The sequence below is a fragment of the Poromitra crassiceps genome (genome assembly GCF_964638095.1).
Source record: "Poromitra crassiceps genome assembly, chromosome: 9".
Classification (NCBI taxonomy): domain Eukaryota; kingdom Metazoa; phylum Chordata; class Actinopteri; order Beryciformes; family Melamphaidae; genus Poromitra; species Poromitra crassiceps.
This window is the reverse complement of record NC_139630.1, coordinates 51,529,228-51,550,011: the sequence shown is the minus strand read 5'-3', so window position 1 is coordinate 51,550,011 and position 20,784 is coordinate 51,529,228. Positions and strand designations below refer to the sequence as shown.

Genomic DNA, 20,784 nt, shown 5'->3' with positions numbered 1-20,784 from the left:
CATATTAAATGATCAACTGTGATGTCATCAATATAGACCTTATTCGATTGACGTAACTCACGTACGGGCACACCCACCGCCGCCATGTTGTTGACATAGCGCTGCAGCTCTCAAGTGACAGCCTATGTAAGAGCAGCTTTTATAGGAAGCTAGCCGCCATTATCGTTACCTGTATCATTCCTGTTGTGTTCACGGATGGTGACCTGCGTTAGGCATGGCTGTAGTAATGATGGCAATAAAGTCTCTGTGGTTTGTTTCTATCTCTACCGTCCACAGACGTGAAGGGAGCGAGACTGAGGATACATCAGCACACAGGAGATGTGTGGATAGTTAGGAGAGACAGGTGAAACTTTCTGACAGCTCCTCACAGCAAAGTCTGTTCACCTCGTTTTTTCTTTTGTTTATTATTTATTACAGGCATTAACGGTAGCATACAAACAACTCTGGGGTTTTTACTGCTGTCATCACCATCGCTATTTTGTAATGGAACAGAAACGACAATAAGGCTGTTACTAGTTGTCAGCATTGACATAAATGCAGCACTGTGCGTGCACAGGACGGTATGTCAACAATATGGTATAGGGTTAGTGAATAAGGTCTATTTATAATGCTTTAACATGCTAATAGCCAGACATTTGCTCTATGACGTACAGGTAACAGTATACTGTATGATGATAATGTCCCACAGCTGGCATGCATAACAATTCCATATGGAACTACTTACTGGTTTCATGCAAATATGTTATGTCACCGAGTCTATGATGTAACATGTCTATGACATAACTGCACAAAAACAGTAGTTCCCAGTGAGGTCACTGTCATTTGTAATATTTCATAACAAATAATGTCATTATCATTGAATCGGCTCTAATCTAATAATACATATATGAAGTGTTACATGTGAAATGAATAACTGACCTGTATATGGAGACATTCTCTATGAGATCTGTAGTCTCCGTGTCTGTGATGATGATTCCTTTCGGCGAGACGGTCAGTGTGACTTTCCGGAACTTCTTGGCAGTGGCTCTGGCCTGTGAATGTGAAATATGAGGAAAACAAACAAATATAAACACTTTTTTTTTTTTTTTTTTGCCTTGTGTAGTGGCAGTTCTACAGTAGCTTGTCAGTGTGACACGTCAAATGAAATCACTCACAATAAAAATAATAAAATATAGCCGCAAGCGGCGATGCGGGGTCCAAGCTTCCGGTGACTTGGGGGGTATATGTCAGATAGTGCACATTTATTCAGACTTGGTATATGCACAAGTAAACAAAGTTTGGTTGAGATCCGGTGACCTGACGGTTTCCAAGCAGTACTAGTAGTAGTAGTAGTAGCAGTAGTAGTAATAGTGTTGGTAGTAGTGGGAGTGGTAGCAGTAGTAGCAGCAGAAGTACTAAGAATAGTAAATGGTAAATGGTAAATGGACTGCATTTATATAGCGCTTTTATCCAAAGCGCTTTACAATGTGCCTACATTCACCCATTCACACACCGAAGGTGGCCAGCTGCCACGCAGGGTGCTGGCACAGCCATCGGGAGCAATTTGGGGTTCAGTGTCTTGCCCAAGGACACTTCGACGTGCGGACTGGAGGAGCCGGGGAACGAACCACCAACCTTCTAATTAGTGGACAACCCACTCTACCTCCTGAGCCACAGCCGCCACTAGTAACCAATAGTAGTAGTAGTAGTAGCAGCAGCAGCAGTAGTAGTGGTGGTTGGCTGTTATAGCGCCACCATCTGGTAGATTGGTGTAATTTTTTCCTCTGAGTAGTGGGTGATGTCTTGAAACTTGAAGTAATACTTGGATAGAAAGCAGTTTTTGTGTACAATATCCCTTTAAGTATCTGGACAGAAAGTGGTATTTGGGTAGAACATACTGTCAATACGACAAGTACTTCTCTGGCTCTGCAGATACATATAATATGGTCTACAAAGTTAAATACAACAGCCTGGATAGCTCACTTGGTAAAGCATGTGACTTATGCTAACTAAAGACCATTGCCGCTCAAAGTTCAAACCCCACGTGGGATGAAAAACTTTCAACTTCAGACAGGTAAGTCAGTAACAGTAATTAAAACCCCACATGCTGCCTCCTTATTTTGCGGTGTTTCATGAACTTTTTCAATATCTTGGAAATGTTAGCTGGAGATTGCGTGGCTGTGTTCAAGAACGTGTTTTGCAAGAGGAGAGGTTAGTTCTTGTCTCATGATGGAGCTTTTGTGTTCTAAAATCAGAATTTTCAGTTGTCATTGTGTCTTTCCCACACACACATCAAACCATAGGGCGTAGTGGCGTCCACTACAGAAGGTTGATGGGGTTTATCCCTGAAATTGCTTTTCGTGACTATAGCCAGCACCCTGCATGGCAGCTTGTCATGCAGTCCATTTACCATTAAGGACATTTTTGTATTATAATAATAATAATAATGATTGGATTTATATAGCGCTTTTCTAGACACCCAAAGCGCTTCACAGAAATCATTATTCATTCACACCATTCGTACCAGTGGTGGTAAGCTACGGGTGATGTAGCCACAGCTGCCCTGGGGAAGACTGACGGAAGCATGGCAGCCATTTCGCACCTACGGCCCCTCCGACCACCACCAACATTCATAGACATTCATACCCATTCATACGAGGCAATGAGGGTTAAGTGTCTTGCCCAAGGACACAACAACAACAGCTGGGAGAGAGTGGGATTCGAACCGCCAACCCTTGAGTCATTGGCCGACCTGCTCTACCTCCCGAGCTAATGCCGTCCCTATTACACACATAATGCACCACTTTACATTAAAAGTATGCCCTGAATGGAGGTGTTTGAACTAATTGGTGTGGGTTGTGCTGTTACAATGAGCACATGAGTGACAAGGATAATTCAGATTGAATTCTCTTTTTGGACCTTTCACATGTGAAGACACAATAATGTATTGGAATGTTTTTCCTCTCTCATCTGAAAGAAGGCTCCCAGCAAACACAATTACATCATGATGATGTTCTGATATCATCTTTCAGTGACGTCCAGGACTAGGCCAAATCACAGCCGATTTGAGGATCTACACAGGAATGTCAAGATGACGTCGAAATATGACATTACCATGAATAGGCATATTCAGTTATTCTGCTATGTACACAGTGTGTATTCAGCAGCGTTATACATAATTATATCCAGATTAACGTTTATTCTACATTTTCAAAAAATAAAACAGTTACCTGGCCGTGGTTTGAACCCAGGACCTCCAGCTTTGGGGTCTGCTACTTTACCCCTACACCATCCTTCCACAGCAATGACGAGGCACGGATGTAACCTTATTATGGCATAAACTTGTTTTTATTCAAACGTGGGTGTCAAGTCTTTGTGGATCGGGCATTACTGTGTGACATCTAAACCAACTGTGTATTATGTTACAGCAGATGCAGAACCCCAAAACACATTAACCCCACCCAAAATGCTACATTCCAACTTCCAGTAGTAGTAGTAGTAGTAGTAGTAGTAGTAGTAGTAATAGTAGCAGAAGTAGTAATAGTAGTAGTAGTAGTGTTGGTAGTAGTGGGAGTGGTAGCAGTAGTAGCAGCAGTAGTTGTAATTGACCGGTTAATGAGTTGTGGGCAATTTAGTGTTGGCGTGTGTTTCATTAAAAGTTTCGAGATTTATCATTTCAAAACGGTTTCACGTATCCAAAACCCTTTAATAACCTTAGGTCGGGGTAGTCCATAGATGACCCAGAAAAAGTTTTGTGTGATTTGGCCAAACGGTCTAGGAGGAGCTCGCAAAAGTAGGTTTTTGATCAAATTCAAAATGGCGGAAAATCTACCACACAGAAATGGGCGTGGCCTAGTGGGTTAGATACATGATGCTCCAGGGAAACCAGTAGATGTGGAATTTTGATTCTACAGCTCGCAGTTCAGAAGTTATGGACCGACAAACGTGAAATTGGCTGTTATAGCGCCACCGTCTGGTGGATTGGTGTAATTTTTTTACTCTGAGTAGTGGGTGATGTCGTGAACCTGTGTGGAAAGTTTGGGTGATGGGGGGTGTATGGTTTCTGAGATCCACACACTTTTAGGGTAGGAAAAGAACAAAAGCAAATACACAAAAGTTTAGACATTTATCATTTCAAAACGGTTTCACGTATCCAAAATCCTTTAATAACTTTAGGTCGGGGTAGTCCATAGATGTCCCAGAAAAATGCCCGTGTGATTTGGCCAAACGGTCTAGGAGGAGTTCGCAAAAGTAGGTTTTTGATCAAATTCAAAATGGCGGAAAATCTAGGCACACGCAAATGGGCGGGGCCTATATGGATAGATGCGTATTGATCCAAGGAATCCCTGAGAAGTGAAATTTTGAATATAGGACACACGGTTCAGAAGATATGGACCATAACGCGAAATGGTCTGTTATAGCGCCACCATCTGGCCGATATGGGTCATTTTTTGTTTCTGAGTAGTGAGGCACATTTACAATCTATGTGCCCAGTCTGGCTATGCTGAGCCTTACAGTTTCTGCTGTACATACAGTTTTACCGGAGAAGAAGAAAAAAAATAATCGGAACAGATACAATAGGGATCCACGCACTTCGTGCTTGGACCCCTAAAAATAACTGTGACTGTATCAGCAGTGCAAAATGGAAACAGACTGCAGGAGTCGTCGCCGGAAATGTAAGGAATTTATAAAAGGTGACAGAGCGGAGGCAGCAAAGCTGGGATGTGTTGCCCAGAATGAGTATGCGAGGTCAGGCTGGCAGTCACAGACTCCCCCTGCCAGCTCAGCTCCATCTGGAGCGCCAAAAAACAAGCTAATAGTGCTGAGCTAGCGCTCTGCGCGAGCGCCTGGTGTCGATGACGACAGTGGCCTCCTTACCGCGCGATTAGCTAGCAAATGAAACCTGTTTTATGCTGTCCTTTTTCATTTCATATCCAATTGATTTCAGGATGAGAATTGTTAAGTGACTGGGAAGGAATAAGAAAAGGAAATTAAAGTGAGATTCTCGTCATGGTTGTCACTGCAAATGTTGCATAAAAACACTCCGTTTTGATGTGTTTGCAAGAGATCATGACATGATTAGAAGATACAGTGGATGATTAGAAGCCAACAGTGGAGAGATGCTGAAGAGGGAGAAGGACGTCTCAAGGACAACAGGAATGGTGTCATGCCTTACTGCAGGGGGCTAAATGCCCTGGAGAAAGTGACAGCCAGCAGCAGATTCTGTCTGTACCCACAGCACATGGGAAAGTGACATTATAATGAGGAGAGAGAGAGGCTGGTGTGCCTGACTGACTGTGGCAGCTTCTTCATTTCCCACTGTCATGTAACTAGTGCGTCTCGCCAGTCGCCACCAGGCCAAAACCAATCTGTCAGCTTGAGATACGCCCGGTCCAGACACACCCTCTTGGTTTGCTCCCTCGGACTCGTCTTCCTGCACTTAAGCATGCGGCGAATGGAAAAGAAACTTGCAAAATGTATTCAATAATCCCATTCAGGATGCCTGGTTTCCTAGGGAACACAGATGGAGACAATTGGCTTTCTTTTTCCATCCTGAAGTCAATCAATTGAATCTTAATCCTGCAATCAGGTTTGGTTCTGTCTCTTAATTGAGAAGGGTGTGTGTGACTGTGTGTGTGTGTGTGTGTGTGTGTGTGTGTGTGTGTGTGTGTGTGCGCGTGTTGGGGGGGGGGGCATGATTAGCAGCCTCTTCCAGGCTTTTCTTTGCAGAGAAAGGATTAACAGTGGCATCCTCATTGTTGGTGGGATGTTGGTGTGTGTGTGTGTGTGTGTGCATGCGTGCGAGCGTGCGTGCGTGTGTGCGTGCGTGCGTGTGTGTGTGTGCGTGTGTGCGTGCGCAAATGGCAAATTCATGGAGAAATGAAAGTAAATATTGAGATGTTTAAATTTGGAAATTTGTGTGCAGCTAAAAACCTGCAGGACTTCCTGTCTATAAACAGGGTGGTGTAAAGTTCTACAAACAGGGTGGTGTAAAGTGCAACCGTTTTATTGCAGCTTGAGAAAAACAGCCTTGTGAAAACGGACAGCGTTCTGAATTGATTTGTTGAGAAAATCCCCTCTGCGCCTCACTAGGCCTGCTGAGTAAACATCATCACACACTCACTGATTTGACTGCAAACGTGCAGCTCATTGATAATCCAGGATTAACAAGCATGTTTCCATTTGGCCATACTGACCTTGACGTAAACATAAACACTACCCGACTACAAGTACAGCACACGCCAAGGAGTATGATGGAGAGTTGAAGGTGAAGGCCACTTTCACTTTAGGTGCGTTCACACCGACCTATTCAAGTTTTTCGCTGGCATCGACTTTACATACAAAGTCAATGCAAACGAGCGATTGAGCGTAAATTCGCCCGGGAGAAAAATCACTGGGCGTCCGAGCGACAGAGACAGAGCGATAGGGGGAAAATTCGCTCGTCGCCCGAGATGAAATATCCCAACTCGAGCGGAATTTCGCTGCCATCAGTCGCTCGCTGTTCAACGCTGATTGGCTGCCGTGTGAGAGTGAGTCAAGGATCACACTGGCTTGGAACAAACCGCTGGTTTATTGTGTGGCAACAAACCGCATTGACAGCTGACTGACAGGCTGACAGCTGACATGAAGTGAAGTCTGTACTACCGGTATAGAGCTTGCGTTAGGAGCACGCTGATAGGCTTAACTTGTAAACAACTACGGTGGCTCGTAGCGGACAAACATCACGACATTGCGTAATGTTATAGCCCCCATATGTCCGTCAATTATTGTGCCTGTTGACGCGCGATTTAAACACAGCGACAGAGCGATTCCAAAGGGTTGAATCGAGCGACGGAGAGAAAAATAAATATCTCGGTGTGAACACAGCTTTTCACTTTCACTGTTTCAAATTAATCCGTAGGGCAATACAGTCTGTCAGTGAACATTTCACAACTCCTGTTTCCCACAACCAGAAACAAGAATAAAGAATAAGAATACATTTGTAAGGCCACACCGATATCCTGAAGAAACCCACTAATATTGAAATCAGTCCTCAAAGTCAGTATGCCATTCATTGTAGAGATGAATAGTGATTATAGTGACCAAAATGATCAATGTGTTATCAGTATTATCACAGTATTGTTCAAATGTGTGGAAAATGTTCAGAAAGTACTACTGATACACTCACTGAAATAATTTCACCAAGGCTGCACGCCTGCGTCTGGGAGACTGTTGCTAACTTTGGTTGATGATGGACTGTGTTTATCATGTTTCTCAAAGTGCTGTAAGTAACACAATAATCACGGTAACACGGTTTTAATAATAATTCAAATTTGAAACGGTAATAATACTAACCATCAGGAATTTTATCATGGTTTATCATTAAACCAGTAATCGTTTCATCCCTAATTCATTGTCCACAGCGTTAGCCCAGTTTGTAATTCTGTATGTTACAACAGATGGAGCTTTGTCTGGTTTCTATCTTTGGCAGGCACTTGTTCATCCAGTTTAATGTAGGATAACATTTACAAATTATTCAATTAAGTGCTATTCCCAAGTCAATAAAACCCAGTGCATTACAGTTTGAGGCTGTAATTTCACTCATATCCATAAGGGAATGAATTTCTATAAAGAATTATCACTCGAGTATGAAATCTTTACAATGTCGCTCTCCTTTTCACATTGCTACTGAATGCACTGATCAAGCCTTGTGAATTTTCTCTTTTTTCCTCCAAATATCAGAATCAATATAATACATCACATCATGTACAGTAGTAGTTATAATGAAATGCAAGTATTACGCAAAACTTGCACTGCACTGACATGTAAAATATACTCTATTATATAATGTATATATATTGCATGCACCGCATTATAAAGTCGATCAAGTCATCAAGGCGACCACTGACTCACCGTGGCGACAATGCGGCGAATGGCAGCTGATGCCATGTCCTCTCCCTTGGGCTGACCCACCAGCGTCATGCCCAGGTACTTCACATTGAACACCATCCCTTCCAGCAGCGTCTCCTTGGTGTCTGTCCAGTTCTCCGGCAGCTCTGTTTGGACAATGAGACAAGACAATAGAGATCACTGAATGGGACTAACAGGACTGAACGGGGACATAATGTGCTTAAATAAACATGGTGACTTTTGTGGCAAGCATTTCAACCTGCCCTTTTGTGAAGAGCATTATTATCTGTTGATCTTTGCAGATGACAGTATTCTTGTGGATGATGACCAAATGAACATCAGAAGTTCAGAACCCCATGAATGAGATCCATAACATTGCAGGAAAGCATGTAAGAAGTTACTATATAGATACAGTCGGTCTGTGTGGGAACGCCGACAAAATGTTATACGGCCGGCGGGTGAGTGGAGTAAACCACCTTTCCCCCTCCCCCCTGGCTCTACACTACAGGATTGGGGATTCTAGAGCAGATGTGCAGATGCTGTCCAGATGTGCGTTTACTGCGGTGGTTGAATCCCTGATCATGTCTGCCTGCGCTGGGCTAGCAGCTAAATGCTAACTATGCTGAGTGGGGAGAACCGCGTGATTTCTAACCCCACATAGGATAAGCAATAACCACGCCCTGTGGCGCTGGGATTGGCCAGGAGCATTGAAGCTTGGGACTAAAGCACCTGGGGTTTTTCATCTTTTAAAATAAAGATGTTTAAAAAACTATTGCTTGTTACATTTTCAGTGCTGTACCTTTTCTCTGGGTAAGAATTGAGCTTGAAATTAACGATATGATACATTATATTATATGAGCTATGAACGTGAACACAACACCGTTTATATTATTGCATGTTTTTGTAGATTGTGTACATTGTGTAGATTACAATTATTATACTTATTATTATTATTATTATTATTACTATGCTAAGGAAGGTAGGTGACCATAATTAATTTCAATGTCCGCTCTCAATGTCCGGCTCTCGAAATCGCTGTCCGTTCTCTATTCAGTTGGTTCATGAAATCGCAGGGCTGCGTGCCCTCCAGTGTTGCTCCTGGCCAATCCCGGCGCCACAGGGCGTGGTTATTGCTTATCCTATGTGGGGTTAGAAATCACACGGTAGAACCGGGGGGGATTTCCCCCACCCTGACCACGCACCCAACCAGCTACCCCAGCGTCTATGACAACACACAGACTTGTCTCTATTGAGCTCGTTTTGAAGACGGTTGTCATAATAACTATAATAACTGGATTGGTGGGAATTGTAAGTCTACAAGGCTTCAATTCCCTCCTGTTGCTGTAGCTGTGATGTCCAACAGGTAGCACCAAGCAAGCTGTCCCCTCGCTGGCTACTGTGGGCAGAGAGGAGGACCATGTCCAAGCAGACCGCTTCAAATACATTCTTTCTCAGTGACACCTGGACATGAGATAGAACCCTGTAGAAGAGCGTCAGAGCAGGAATTAGGCTACTTACATCATATTATCTAAATGAGGAAATCAATCCATGCTATTTCAAAGCATTCCTATAGTCCACTATAATAGGGATAGGGATAATCATACAATGAAAGGCATAACCAATTGATAGATAAGGACGTGCAAATTCCCAGACTTCTGATTGATTCTGTCAATGTGCGGGCATTTCTGCTTAGAGCACAGTCTGAGATGAAAGAGTGAGATTAGAACAGCATAGCGAGCCAGAGAGAGAGAGAGAGAGAGAGAGAGAGAGAGAGAGAGAGAGAGAGAGAGAAAGAGAGAGACAGAGAGAGACAGAGAGAGAGAGATGATCAGTGTCCAACATTCTGCTGGGCAGTCCTGGCACCGAGTCCTCCTCATGGGCAGAGCCATCTGTCACCGGCAGAGTCCAAGCAGCTGTTGAGGCGTGCGGCAGAGAGCGGCACCCCCTTACGGCCCCTCCACACCTCTGAATTATTAACTCTTGTTCAATCGCACTACAGGGGCTGGTCCAAAACCACAGGACGTTTGATGTTAGTTAATGTGATTGCTTAGGCCCCTGGTGGACAGCACCACTCATTGCTTTTAATTGCTCGGCAGGAGAGGTACATGAAAATGAGGAAGGTTGAGCAATGTGAAGACAAGACATCCCAGCAGCCCCTGGAGATGGTGGAGAGGGAGGAGATGGTGGAGAGGGAGGAGCAGGTGGGGATTTGGATTCTTGCTCGGGGGCACTTCGTCACAACGGATGATTGCTGACAGGGGATTGAACCCATGTGTAGTAGGGCTGCAACTAACGATTTTCATTATTATCATTTTCATTATCGATGAATCTGTCGATTATCTTCTCAACTAATCAATTAGTCGTTTGGTCTATAAAATGTCACAAAATGGTGAAAAATGTTGATCACTTTTTCCCCAAAGCGACATCCTCAAATATCTTATTTTGTCCTGACTCCTGACTCAACAGTCCACAAGCCAAAGATAATCAGTTTACTGTCATAGAATACTAATAATTAATTAATAATAAAAGCATTTTTTCTTACAAATTAGTCTCTAAACGATTAATCAATTATAAAAAATAGTTGGCGATTAATTGTTGATCGACTAATCGACTAATTGTTTCAGCTCTACCCATGTCCTCCTGTTCAAGGACAGTCTCACTTTAATTCAAGACATCATCAACTCTGTTCCCACATTTATTAGCTCAGAGAGCTTAAAATCCAGGTGACTTTCCTGTGCCAAGAAGGACGAGGGCTCTTTTGGAGACCTACATCTTTATTCCACAAACTATCTATGCTGAATGATGAAGCATTATGGTGCTCACTGAATTATGCACAATTATAGTAGGGCTTCAAAAATGTGCTTCAAAATCCATATGTACATTCTTACAACGATCTTTACAATCTTCAATAGACCTGAAAGAGTCATGTTCAGGCACCAATAAGACTATACACCGATTCATCTTAAAATGCCGATGTGAAAATGAAAAATCAGTGAAACACCTCAATTACATCTGATGACATGATTATAGTCACTTTGAAGTGTTAGGGCGTGAGAAAAGGCAAAAGACAAGGTCAAAGGCTGAAGATCAGAGAGAGAGGTACCCATGTTTAAATGAAACATAACAATCTGATCTAATATCAAATACATTATACTGTAAGGCACCAAATGTATGAATAAGATTGATTTAGACACCCATATTTACAGATGAGAAATCAATCTGAATTTAAAGGTTGCATACGTGTGGTGCACATGCCAGTTCCCAAGGGTCCTAAAACAGAACTCCTGATAAATGTCACCACAACAACTCATCTGAGAAAAGATTTGTCTGATGAAAAGTTATGCTATCGGTTCCTGTCTGGGGTCATAAAGGTGGACAGAATGAAAGAGGAGTACAACCAGATAATCATTCTCACAACACAGCTGACATTATTATGGTGAATAAAACAACTTAAACTGAACTATTAGGCTATTTATTTATGTAGATGGGATAGGATGTAGATCCTCTTGGGTCACTGGAGTCAACTTTAAAGGTAAAAATACACAGAAGGATGATCCTCACAGTCCGTAAGCAGCACACCAACTACAAAGCTCAAGACATATAACTGATGTTTTTGGAGTCAGGAAAACAGATTTGGTTATAGTCCTGTATAGATAAATGATTCCTGTTGGGGCTGCACGATTATGGTCAAAATAATAATATTTTGATCAATATTGAGATCACGATTATTTAACACGATTGCTCTTTGACTTTGGGAACATCATGCATTTATTGAACTAAAAACAAACAAAACAAACACTGGATTTTTTTTTTAACTGTCTCATCGTATACCAAGGAAGGTTTAAATATAATGGACAAGCACACCGGCTCTCTGTTCTTGACCTGAGCTGAAACTAAGCACACCAGCGTGTTTGGGCTTTGGAGGAGGGGCGGAGTGCACCACTGCAAGCGATAGGGGGGTGCGCTGGATTTACAACACAAGACAAAACGAGAGCAACATTGCTAAACTGAACGCGGCACATTTGATCTCGATCTTTGATTTTCTTGTTTTCACGATTGTGGGAAGCCGAAATCTTGATCACGATTCATACTTGATTAATTATGCAGCCCGTATAAATAAATGAGAGTATTGAGTGTTTTATTTGTTCCCACGTTGATATCAGCATTACTCCTGACAAAGTAACAAAGCACAGTTTTTCTCTCCTGGAAAAACAATGCTTCCTCGAGAGCCTAGTGTCCACTCATCTCTTTTGGCTTAAAGCCTAGATCCTTTATGAACCTAACTCCCACCAAAGCCATTGTGAAGGGAGAGGGATGTCTCAAAGATCTAATATGCTGACAGAGTGCCACTCCTGGGGCAAAGAGGGTCTTTATCGACCCATTCTCTCAAACGCTAAAAACCCAAGCGAATAACGCCACAGCGCCACAATGCTAAACTGCTACAGTCCATATCGTATCTCCACAGGCAACACACATGAATTATTAAAGAGCTTCATGTGTTGATGCTGCAGGCTTTGAAAAGATATCATCCCCCCCAAAAGAGGAACGCTTAAATATTGAATGAAGCCTATGAGAGAGAGTGGGACTACAGAGGGGCTGGCAGTGATAAGAGTGACAGGAACAAGCTAATTGGATTTGAACATGTTAAAGCAAACACAGGGGAGCACTGGGAAAAAACGTGCCACTGAGACTCTCCAGTGAGGAAGTAGTACTACTATACGTTTGTCATCTGTGAAAGTGTGTGTGTGTTAGGGCTGTTGAAACGAATTTTGATATTCGAATATTATTCGAATTTAATAATTATGAACGAAATTCGATTATTATTATTTTTTTAAAACGAATATTTATTTATTTATTTTTATTTTTTTAGAACACTAGAACAGTGACAAGTTCTGACAACATACTTGAAGAAAAGAGTGTTAACTGAAGTTGACTGTTGAAGCTGCTATACTGATGTAAACCTACCTGTAGCTCTTAAAATGTATGTTCATTCATTGTTAACTGAAGTTGACTGTTGAAGCTGCTATACTGAATGTAAACCTGTAGCTCTTAAGTGCAATACGTGACTGATTTTTTTTTGTTCATGGCTCATTGTTGTTTTGGCAAAGTTTACTTATTTGTTTATTGATAAGGAGCTCAAACAAAGGCTGTGTCTTTTTTATTATCAATTATTTTATTTTAGTATTTCAGACAGCACCAATACATCACTGATGAATATTAACTAAGCTCTGGTTATCTGACCTATTTTCTAATGCAATGAATGTATGTACATTGTACAAGGAACATGTTTTCTTAAATAAACATCATTGCTGGACTATTTGTGATAAGCCTAATATTATTTTGAATATTCATCCACCATTCACTTTTCCATCTACATTTGGTAAAATGCTTAGAAAAAGTTTTACTTGGTCAAACCCAAAGATTCAGCTATATTTAGAATCAGAACATAACATAAGAGAAGACAACAATTCACTCAGACCAAAAAAAAAAAAAAAAAAAATTTTTTTTTTTAAATTCAATTAAAAATTAATTAAAATATTCGAATATAATTCGAATATTAAAATGTATAAAGCACTGAAATTCGAATTTGATTATAGAGGGAGATTGACAGCCCTAGTGTGTGTGTGCGTGCGTGTGTGTGTGTGCGTGCGTGTGTGTGTGTGTGTGCGTGCATGCGTGTGTGTGTGTGTGCGTGTGTGTGTGTGTGTGTGTGTGTGTGTGCGTGCGTGCGTGTGCGTGTGCGTGTGCGTGTGTGTGTGTGTGTGCGTGTGCGTGTGCGTGTGCGTGTGTCACAGTGATCCAATTTGAAAGCGCATGAAACCAGATTACTGGGAGAGGCTGTGTGGCGGTGGTGCACTGACGTTTGCATCTTTATTGAACTGACGGCTGACGACACTTTCCCACCCGGGGTGCAGCACAAAGCCGCCGCGCGGGACGGGACGCCCATTGTGCTCCCTCAAAAAGCCTCCGTCGGCATCGAACACACGGTAAAGGATCAATGCATTATTTACAATGAAGGCGCAGCAGAGCAATTTTGTGGGCGATATTTTGCCGCGACGGATGATATGGCCCAGAAGGGTATTCATATAAAATCATAACACGAGAGCCGTGAGACGCTGCGCGCTGTTGGATTTCCACACAACATATTTAACACTCTACTGAGCCAACAGCTGAGCTAACAGTAGTGCAGTATTTGGCAGGAGCCCACCTGGGCATGTGTTGCTGCTGTAATATAATGGGTCAGTACTTGGCAGGAGCTGACCTGGGCATGTGTTGCTGTAATATAATGGGTACCTAGGGCTCTGCGAGCCTGGAGCTACATCCAGCGCTGGCTCACCACCAGCTGCCTCTTTGAGCTGCACGGCACTGTGATGTAATTTGCACTCAAAAGTCAAAAGGAGACCCTGGAGGATTTGAGTCTGGCTGAACACCTTCTTACCCTGTGGATTAATTAATAACACAAACACACAGATATGCATACAGGGCCTGCAGGGGAGGCCACACACGCAGTCACACACACACACACACAGAGACACACACACACACGCACGCACGCACGCACGCACACACACACACACACACACACACACACACACACAGAGACACACACACACACGCACGCACACACACACACACACACGCACACACGTTTCCCCCAAGATACCATCATCTCAATGAACTGAGAAGGCTGCTGGAATAACTGTGCAGCGCCCCCGGGTCAAAAAAGCACAAGCGTTCCCTGTTTTCCTTTGGTCAGTGTAACTAGGCCATTCACTCTGAGGCGCTTTCACGCGCCATCTTGGATGCCGACCGGCTGCTTTAAATCGAACATCCTTTCGAATGAGTGTACGCCATCGTAAGTGACGTGTTCTGCTTTGCTTGTCAAACCCAGAGCCGTATAATAGAAGAGTTCCGACATCTCCATTCACTCCAATGGACCAGTTTTTTTCCAGGAAGTAGAAAGTGGAACTCTTCAGTAAAAAAAGCAGCACTGTCGAGTTGCATCAAAATAGACAGTGTTGTACTTTGAAAGGGTTTTTCATCCCTTGAAATGAATCAAATTGTACATTATCTGCTTTATTTTAGCATGCAAAAGTAGCGCGAGACCCATTCCTGGCTGTTCATTGGCTAATGATTCTTGCATTTTGGTCCTCCGCTGACGCCACTCTCTTACTAGAGGACACTAGTCAACCCCAATTGACAGCCCCGCCCCTCCTCCACAGCCCCGCCCCTCCTCCAGGCTCCACCCACGACGTCCTGATATCATCTCTCCGCTTGCTTGACTGTTTTACTCATCCTTTGGAACTTTGAATCTAGGACACCACCTTGACGGGAAAATAGGCCGCACATTCAGGGAAGATGGTGGGCTGGGAGGGATGCTGTGTGTGTGTGCCTCTGTGTCTGTGTCTGTGTGTGTGTGTGTGTGTGTGTGTGTGTGTGTGTGTGTGTGTGTGTGTGTGTGTGTGTGTGTGTGTGGTTGGGGGGGGTGTAACTGGTTTTCTGATTCTGCCTTGAGGGGGAAAACCAAGTCAAGCAAAGTCCTTGCTTTTTAAGAAGCCACTCATCTTACTACTTCCTTTCCCTCTCTCTCAGCATTTACACAGAAGCTGGTTGATTAGATAGATACCCCTCAATCACAGCTGCAAACCCCTCACCAAACAACAACAACAACAATATGGTAACTAGGAGGCAGACATGGCATCAAACAGTTGCTAGGCAACCAACCACAGACTCTATTGCTAATAATCCAGCAGTGGCTGTGGCAGGGGGTGGTGCGTTCAAAATTGCATTACTGAACACCTTGGCTGGCCATCAGAAGAAGCGTACAAACCACATTAAGTGCTCCCATAACACTGGAATCAGATAGCTTGCACTCAGAATTGGAGCAGTGCGTGACACCCCCACGATCTGGAATCAGATATTATTACACACACACACACGCAGTGGGCCCGACTTCAAACCTCACGTCGTGCCATTTTCAAATGTTGCCACACTTTAACAAAATCTGACATAACTTCAAATGTCACTGAACACAACCGCCGTCTTAAGAAAATGTGGTATTGCAAATAGATAATAAATAAGGAGCAGGTTTTATCGCAGAAAAACAACAGTGGTCACTTGTCACTGCCGTGTGGTACCACCACAGTACCATAAAGTTATGCAAATGATGTGCCACGATTAATTATGATTATGATCATAATTAGAGTTTTGTACTAGGCCTACATGATCATGGAGGATGCTGGAGGAACTTTATATTTGATTTCCTTGCAAACTATCAGGGCTTGATATCTTTTTATGGGACTACCATCTGTCCCCCTCCCCACTTTTTTCTGATTACTCTCCCATTTTCTCCCAAATTGTACTTGGCCAATTCCCTGTCCCGGCCGTTGCTCCGCCCCCTCTGCTGATCTGAGGAGAGCTGTAGACCACGCTGTAGACGAGCACATGCTTCCCCCCCCCCCAATACATGTGTAGTCGCCAGCCGCTTCTTTTCACCTGACAGCGAGGAGTTTCCCCCGCAGCAGGACGTAGCACGTGGGAGGATCATTCCCCCCGGTTCCCCTCCCCGCGAACAGGCACCTCGACCGACCAGAGGAGGCACCAGTGCACCTATCAAGACTCATACCCCACCAGCTTCCCACACGCAGACACGACCAATTGTGTCAGTAGGGACATCTGACCAAGCTGGAAGTACCACTGCGAGGAATCGAACCCGAGTCTCCGCAGGGAGCCACCTAATATGCACAGGTATATGAGGATTATGGGTCTTTTAAAGCAGAAACCAAAGCTTGTCTGAAGATGTCCGAGTTCTTTGTTTATAATGGTTGGTGTTTGCCAGGATATGATCACTGACAGAAGTCATAAGTTTACCCACATTTTTATTGACTCTACCCCTACATCAGTGTAAGTTTCTTGAGTAAACATATTCTTGGATGCTCTCAAAAGCATCCCTAAAAAGTATATTTACTAAAAGAGACCTTTGTATGCGCAGAAATTGTTTCATTTATTTAAGCTTTGATTGCATTTTTTCCCAGTCAAGAAAAACATCTGTGGAGTCTGGAGGTCCTCAGTTGAATCAGTGCCGGTGATCTTTCAACATGATCTCCTATTCATCAGGAACTCCCAGTAATTGCTTTCTCTTCAAACAGCCTATCTGCTGCTAATCATAATGATGATGCAAGTGATCTGGCGTATGCATGGCCGCCTGGCCGGGCAAATAGAGCTACACTGCAAGGCCAAAGCTGTTCAGTTCAGACCGCGGAGGAAGTAAGTCCGCCAGGTAAGTGACTGAGTTCACTTTGGAATCTCACAGCAGACACTGGAGAGGAGGGGAACTCTGAGACAGGTGTCGTGTCGCTGTTGGCAGATCAAATTATGACATCATATCTAATCGACTGTCAAAAACGTTGCTGGTTTAAGCAAATTATGAAGACGCTCCCTAAAAGTGAAGTAAACATGATCTCTAAGTCCAAAATATATATTTATTTATTTATTTATTTATGGAAGGGCAACGAGCTGTGAATCAATGTATATGCCAAAAGTAGGTATACAAGACAAGTAGGTATCCCTCATACTCTGCCTTTTGAACAATGGGCATCTTCAGTAGTGGACCTGGCTGTCATGGAGGTACGGTGACCCGTATGCATGACGCTAAAGTAGAAGATATTACGGCGTGGAATGTCTTTATTGAAGCCGTGCGTGGGCCGGGGAGCATGGACATCACCATGACAGCTGGGTTGTCTTGTCTTTTCTTTGCCGAGCGGTGGAGACTGTTCGCTTGTCGTTATGATCTGTTGTCAAGATGGGTTAATAATGTATCTTTGTGTGTTTGTGGGTGGGGGAGTCCTGCGGGCAGGGGGGTTATTTTCTGAGTGAATCTGTTAAGTGTACAGTATGTGTATGTATTGGTTCTTTGAAGATGTTTGTGGTTTATATGTTTTGTTTTTGTTTTTGTATGTTGGAAAATGTAGGGTTAGGGTTAAAAAATGCACACAAAAAAGTAGGTATATATTTTTTTGTCGTATATACATTACACATACAATAATGATACAAAAACAATGCTGTACAATCTTAATAAAAAGAGTATTGGCTGTAATGTGCCAAATGCTAATTGCCTTGAGCTACAGTCATTATGCAAAACATCAGCCTTGACCCTCCCATCAGAGACCTTCTTCTGAAGCCTCTGTGAATGGCTTCATTAGAGAGGATCACAGCAAAGCTCTCACACACCACAGTCAGTCTGATCTGCTCTGTTTGAAGTAGCCGCTTTTGTTCTTAGGAGGGCTCGGGGACTGAAACGGGATTAGGATAGGGGTTACTTTGTGGGCAGCCATTGTTACTGTACATGCTGAAAATCCCCGATTGACTTCCTTTATTCTATTTATGACTCATATCCTGCAATAAAGCAGGTGCTGATGTTTGCTCTGCAGACAGACAGGAACCATTAGATGTGTGAGTCACGGTGTGGGATGGTGGCGGAGGATCAGGAGGTCCCTGTCGACTGTGGATGGTGGAGGAGATCAGTGGAGGTGGGAGGAGGAGATCAGTGTGGATGGTGGAGGAGATCAGTGGAGGTGGGAGGAGGAGATCAGTGGAGGTGGGAGGAGATGATCAGTGGGGATGGTGGAGGAGATCAGTGTGGATGGTGGAGGAGATCAGTGGAGGTGGGAGGAGGAGATCAGTGGAGGTGGGAGGAGGAGATCAGTGGGGATGGTGGAGGAGATCAGTGTGGATGGTGGAGGAGATCAGTGGAGGTGGGAGGAGGAGATCAGTGTGGATGGTGGAGGAGATCAGTGGAGGTGGGAGGAGGAGATCAGTGGAGGATGGAGGAGGAGATCAGTGTGGATGGTGGAGGAGATCAGTGGAGGTGGGAGGAGGAGATCAGTGTGGATGGTGGAGGAGATCAGTGGAGGTGGGAGGAGGAGATCAGTGTGGATGGTGGAGGAGATCAGTGGAGGTGGAGGAGGAGATCAGTGGAGGTGGGAGGAGGAGATCAGTGTGGATGGTGGAGGAGATCAGTGGAGGTGGGAGGAGGAGATCAGTGGAGGTGGGAGGAGGAGATCAGTGGAGGTGGGAGGAGATGATCAGTGGGGATGGTGGAGGAGATCAGTGGAGGTGGGAGGAGGAGATCAGTGTGGATGGTGGAGGAGATCAGTGGAGGTGGAGGAGGAGATCAGTGTGGATGGTGGAGGAGATCAGTGGAGGTGGGAGGAGGAGATCAGTGTGGATGGTGGAGGAGATCAGTGGAGGTGGAGGAGGAGATCAGTGGAGGTGGGAGGAGGAGATCAGTGTGGATGGTGGAGGAGATCAGTGGAGGTGGAGGAGGAGATCAGTGGAGGTGGGAGGAGATGATCAGTGGAGGTGGGAGGAGGAGATCAGTGGGGATGGTGGAGGAGATCAGTGGAGGTGGAGGAGGAGATCAGTGGAGGTGGGAGGAGGAGATCAGTGGAGGATGGAGGAGGAGATCAGTGGAGGTGGGAGGAGGAGATCAGTGGAGGATGGAGGAGGAGATCAGTGGAGGTGGGAGGAGGAGATCAGTGGAGGTGGGAGGAGGAGATCAGTGGAGGATGGAGGAGGAGATCAGTGGGGATGGTGGAGGAGATCAGTGGAGGTGGGAGGAGGAGATCAGTGTGGATGGTGGAGGAGATCAGTGGAGGATGGAGGAGGAGATCAGTGGGGATGGTGGAGGAGATCAGTGGAGGTGGGAGGAGGAGATCAGTGTGGATGGTGGAGGAGATCAGTGGAGGTGGAGGAGGAGATCAGTGTGGATGGTGGAGGAGATCAGTGTGGATGGTGGAGGAGATCAGTGTGGATGGTGGAGGAGATCAGTGTGGATGGTGGAGGAGATCAGTGTGGATGGTGGAGGAGATCAGTGTGGATGGTGGAGGAGATCAGTGTGGATGGTGGAGGAGATCAGTGTGGATGGTGGAGGAGATCAGTGTGGATGGTGGAGGAGATCAGTGGAGGTGGGAGGAGGAGATCAGTGGAGGTGGGAGGAGGAGATCAGTGGGGATGGTGGAGGAGATCAGTGGAGGTGGGAGGAGGAGATCAGTGGGGATGGTGGAGGAGATCAGTGGAGGTGGGAGGAGGAGATCAGTGTGGATGGTGGTGGAAGAGCTTGCAGAGTTGATGTTAGGGATGTCAATTTTCGGTTAATTTCACTTTCGATTAACCGACGCTAATAATCGATTAACCTATCGGTTAATTCATAATTTTTTAATATTAAAATTTTTTTTTTTTTTTTTTTTTTTTTTTTTGTCTATTTACTCAATGAGCTCATGCCCAAACAAGGCGTGTCTATTTAGATGCTGAAATGTTAATGCTTTTTGTGTTAGAATTATGCCTTTATTTTTTGTTGGCTTTGCTGAAATTTATAAGTTTATTGCCACATTTTGATCAGGTAATCATTCCAAAATCATTCTGGCTCTTATATGGATGACAAGGAAATATATTTTTGAGAGCTTTATTTCCTGTTTATGTAAACATTACAACAACAACAATCTGTTATTTCTTTTGATTTTTTCACATTAGGCCTACTGTCTTTTGCAGCATAAAAACTTAAACAAAATATAGCCTATTTCGATTTGCTGCCAACAATTGAACAAAATTTGAACAAAATAGTTGCATGATGCAAAACACTGTGCAAAATCTGCAAGGAAACTCAAAAAACGTGTCCAAAAAAAAAAAAAAAAAAAAAAAAAAAAAAAATTATATTAACTGATAGACCGACAGCAATAACCGAACAACGACGTTAGCGACGGTTAATCGATTAACGGTTAACCGTTGACATCCCTAGTTGATGTCATGCATGGTTGTCAGCAGAGAGGTTGTCAGCCATGAATTGAGGCTGTGAGAAAACGTGTGCTGTGTGTCAGCTCCTGCTGCCTCGACCCTCGAGTCATAATCTTAGAGGTC

General features: G+C 44.0%; 1 protein-coding gene across 1 annotated transcript in view; it reads right to left on the bottom strand.

Annotated features, from left to right (window-relative positions):
- LOC310781908 (low density lipoprotein receptor adapter protein 1) overlaps nucleotides 1-20,784 on the bottom strand; it is a gene marked incomplete at both ends in the record, with an annotated part of 65,458 nt that overhangs the window by 23,600 nt on the left and 21,074 nt on the right. Inside the window, 2 exons of the mRNA XM_083642549.1 lie at nucleotides 919-1,031; nucleotides 7,873-8,015. Of these exons, the coding sequence (XP_083498675.1) occupies nucleotides 919-1,031; nucleotides 7,873-8,015 (256 nt within the window). The remainder of the gene's footprint in view (nucleotides 1-918; nucleotides 1,032-7,872; nucleotides 8,016-20,784) is intronic.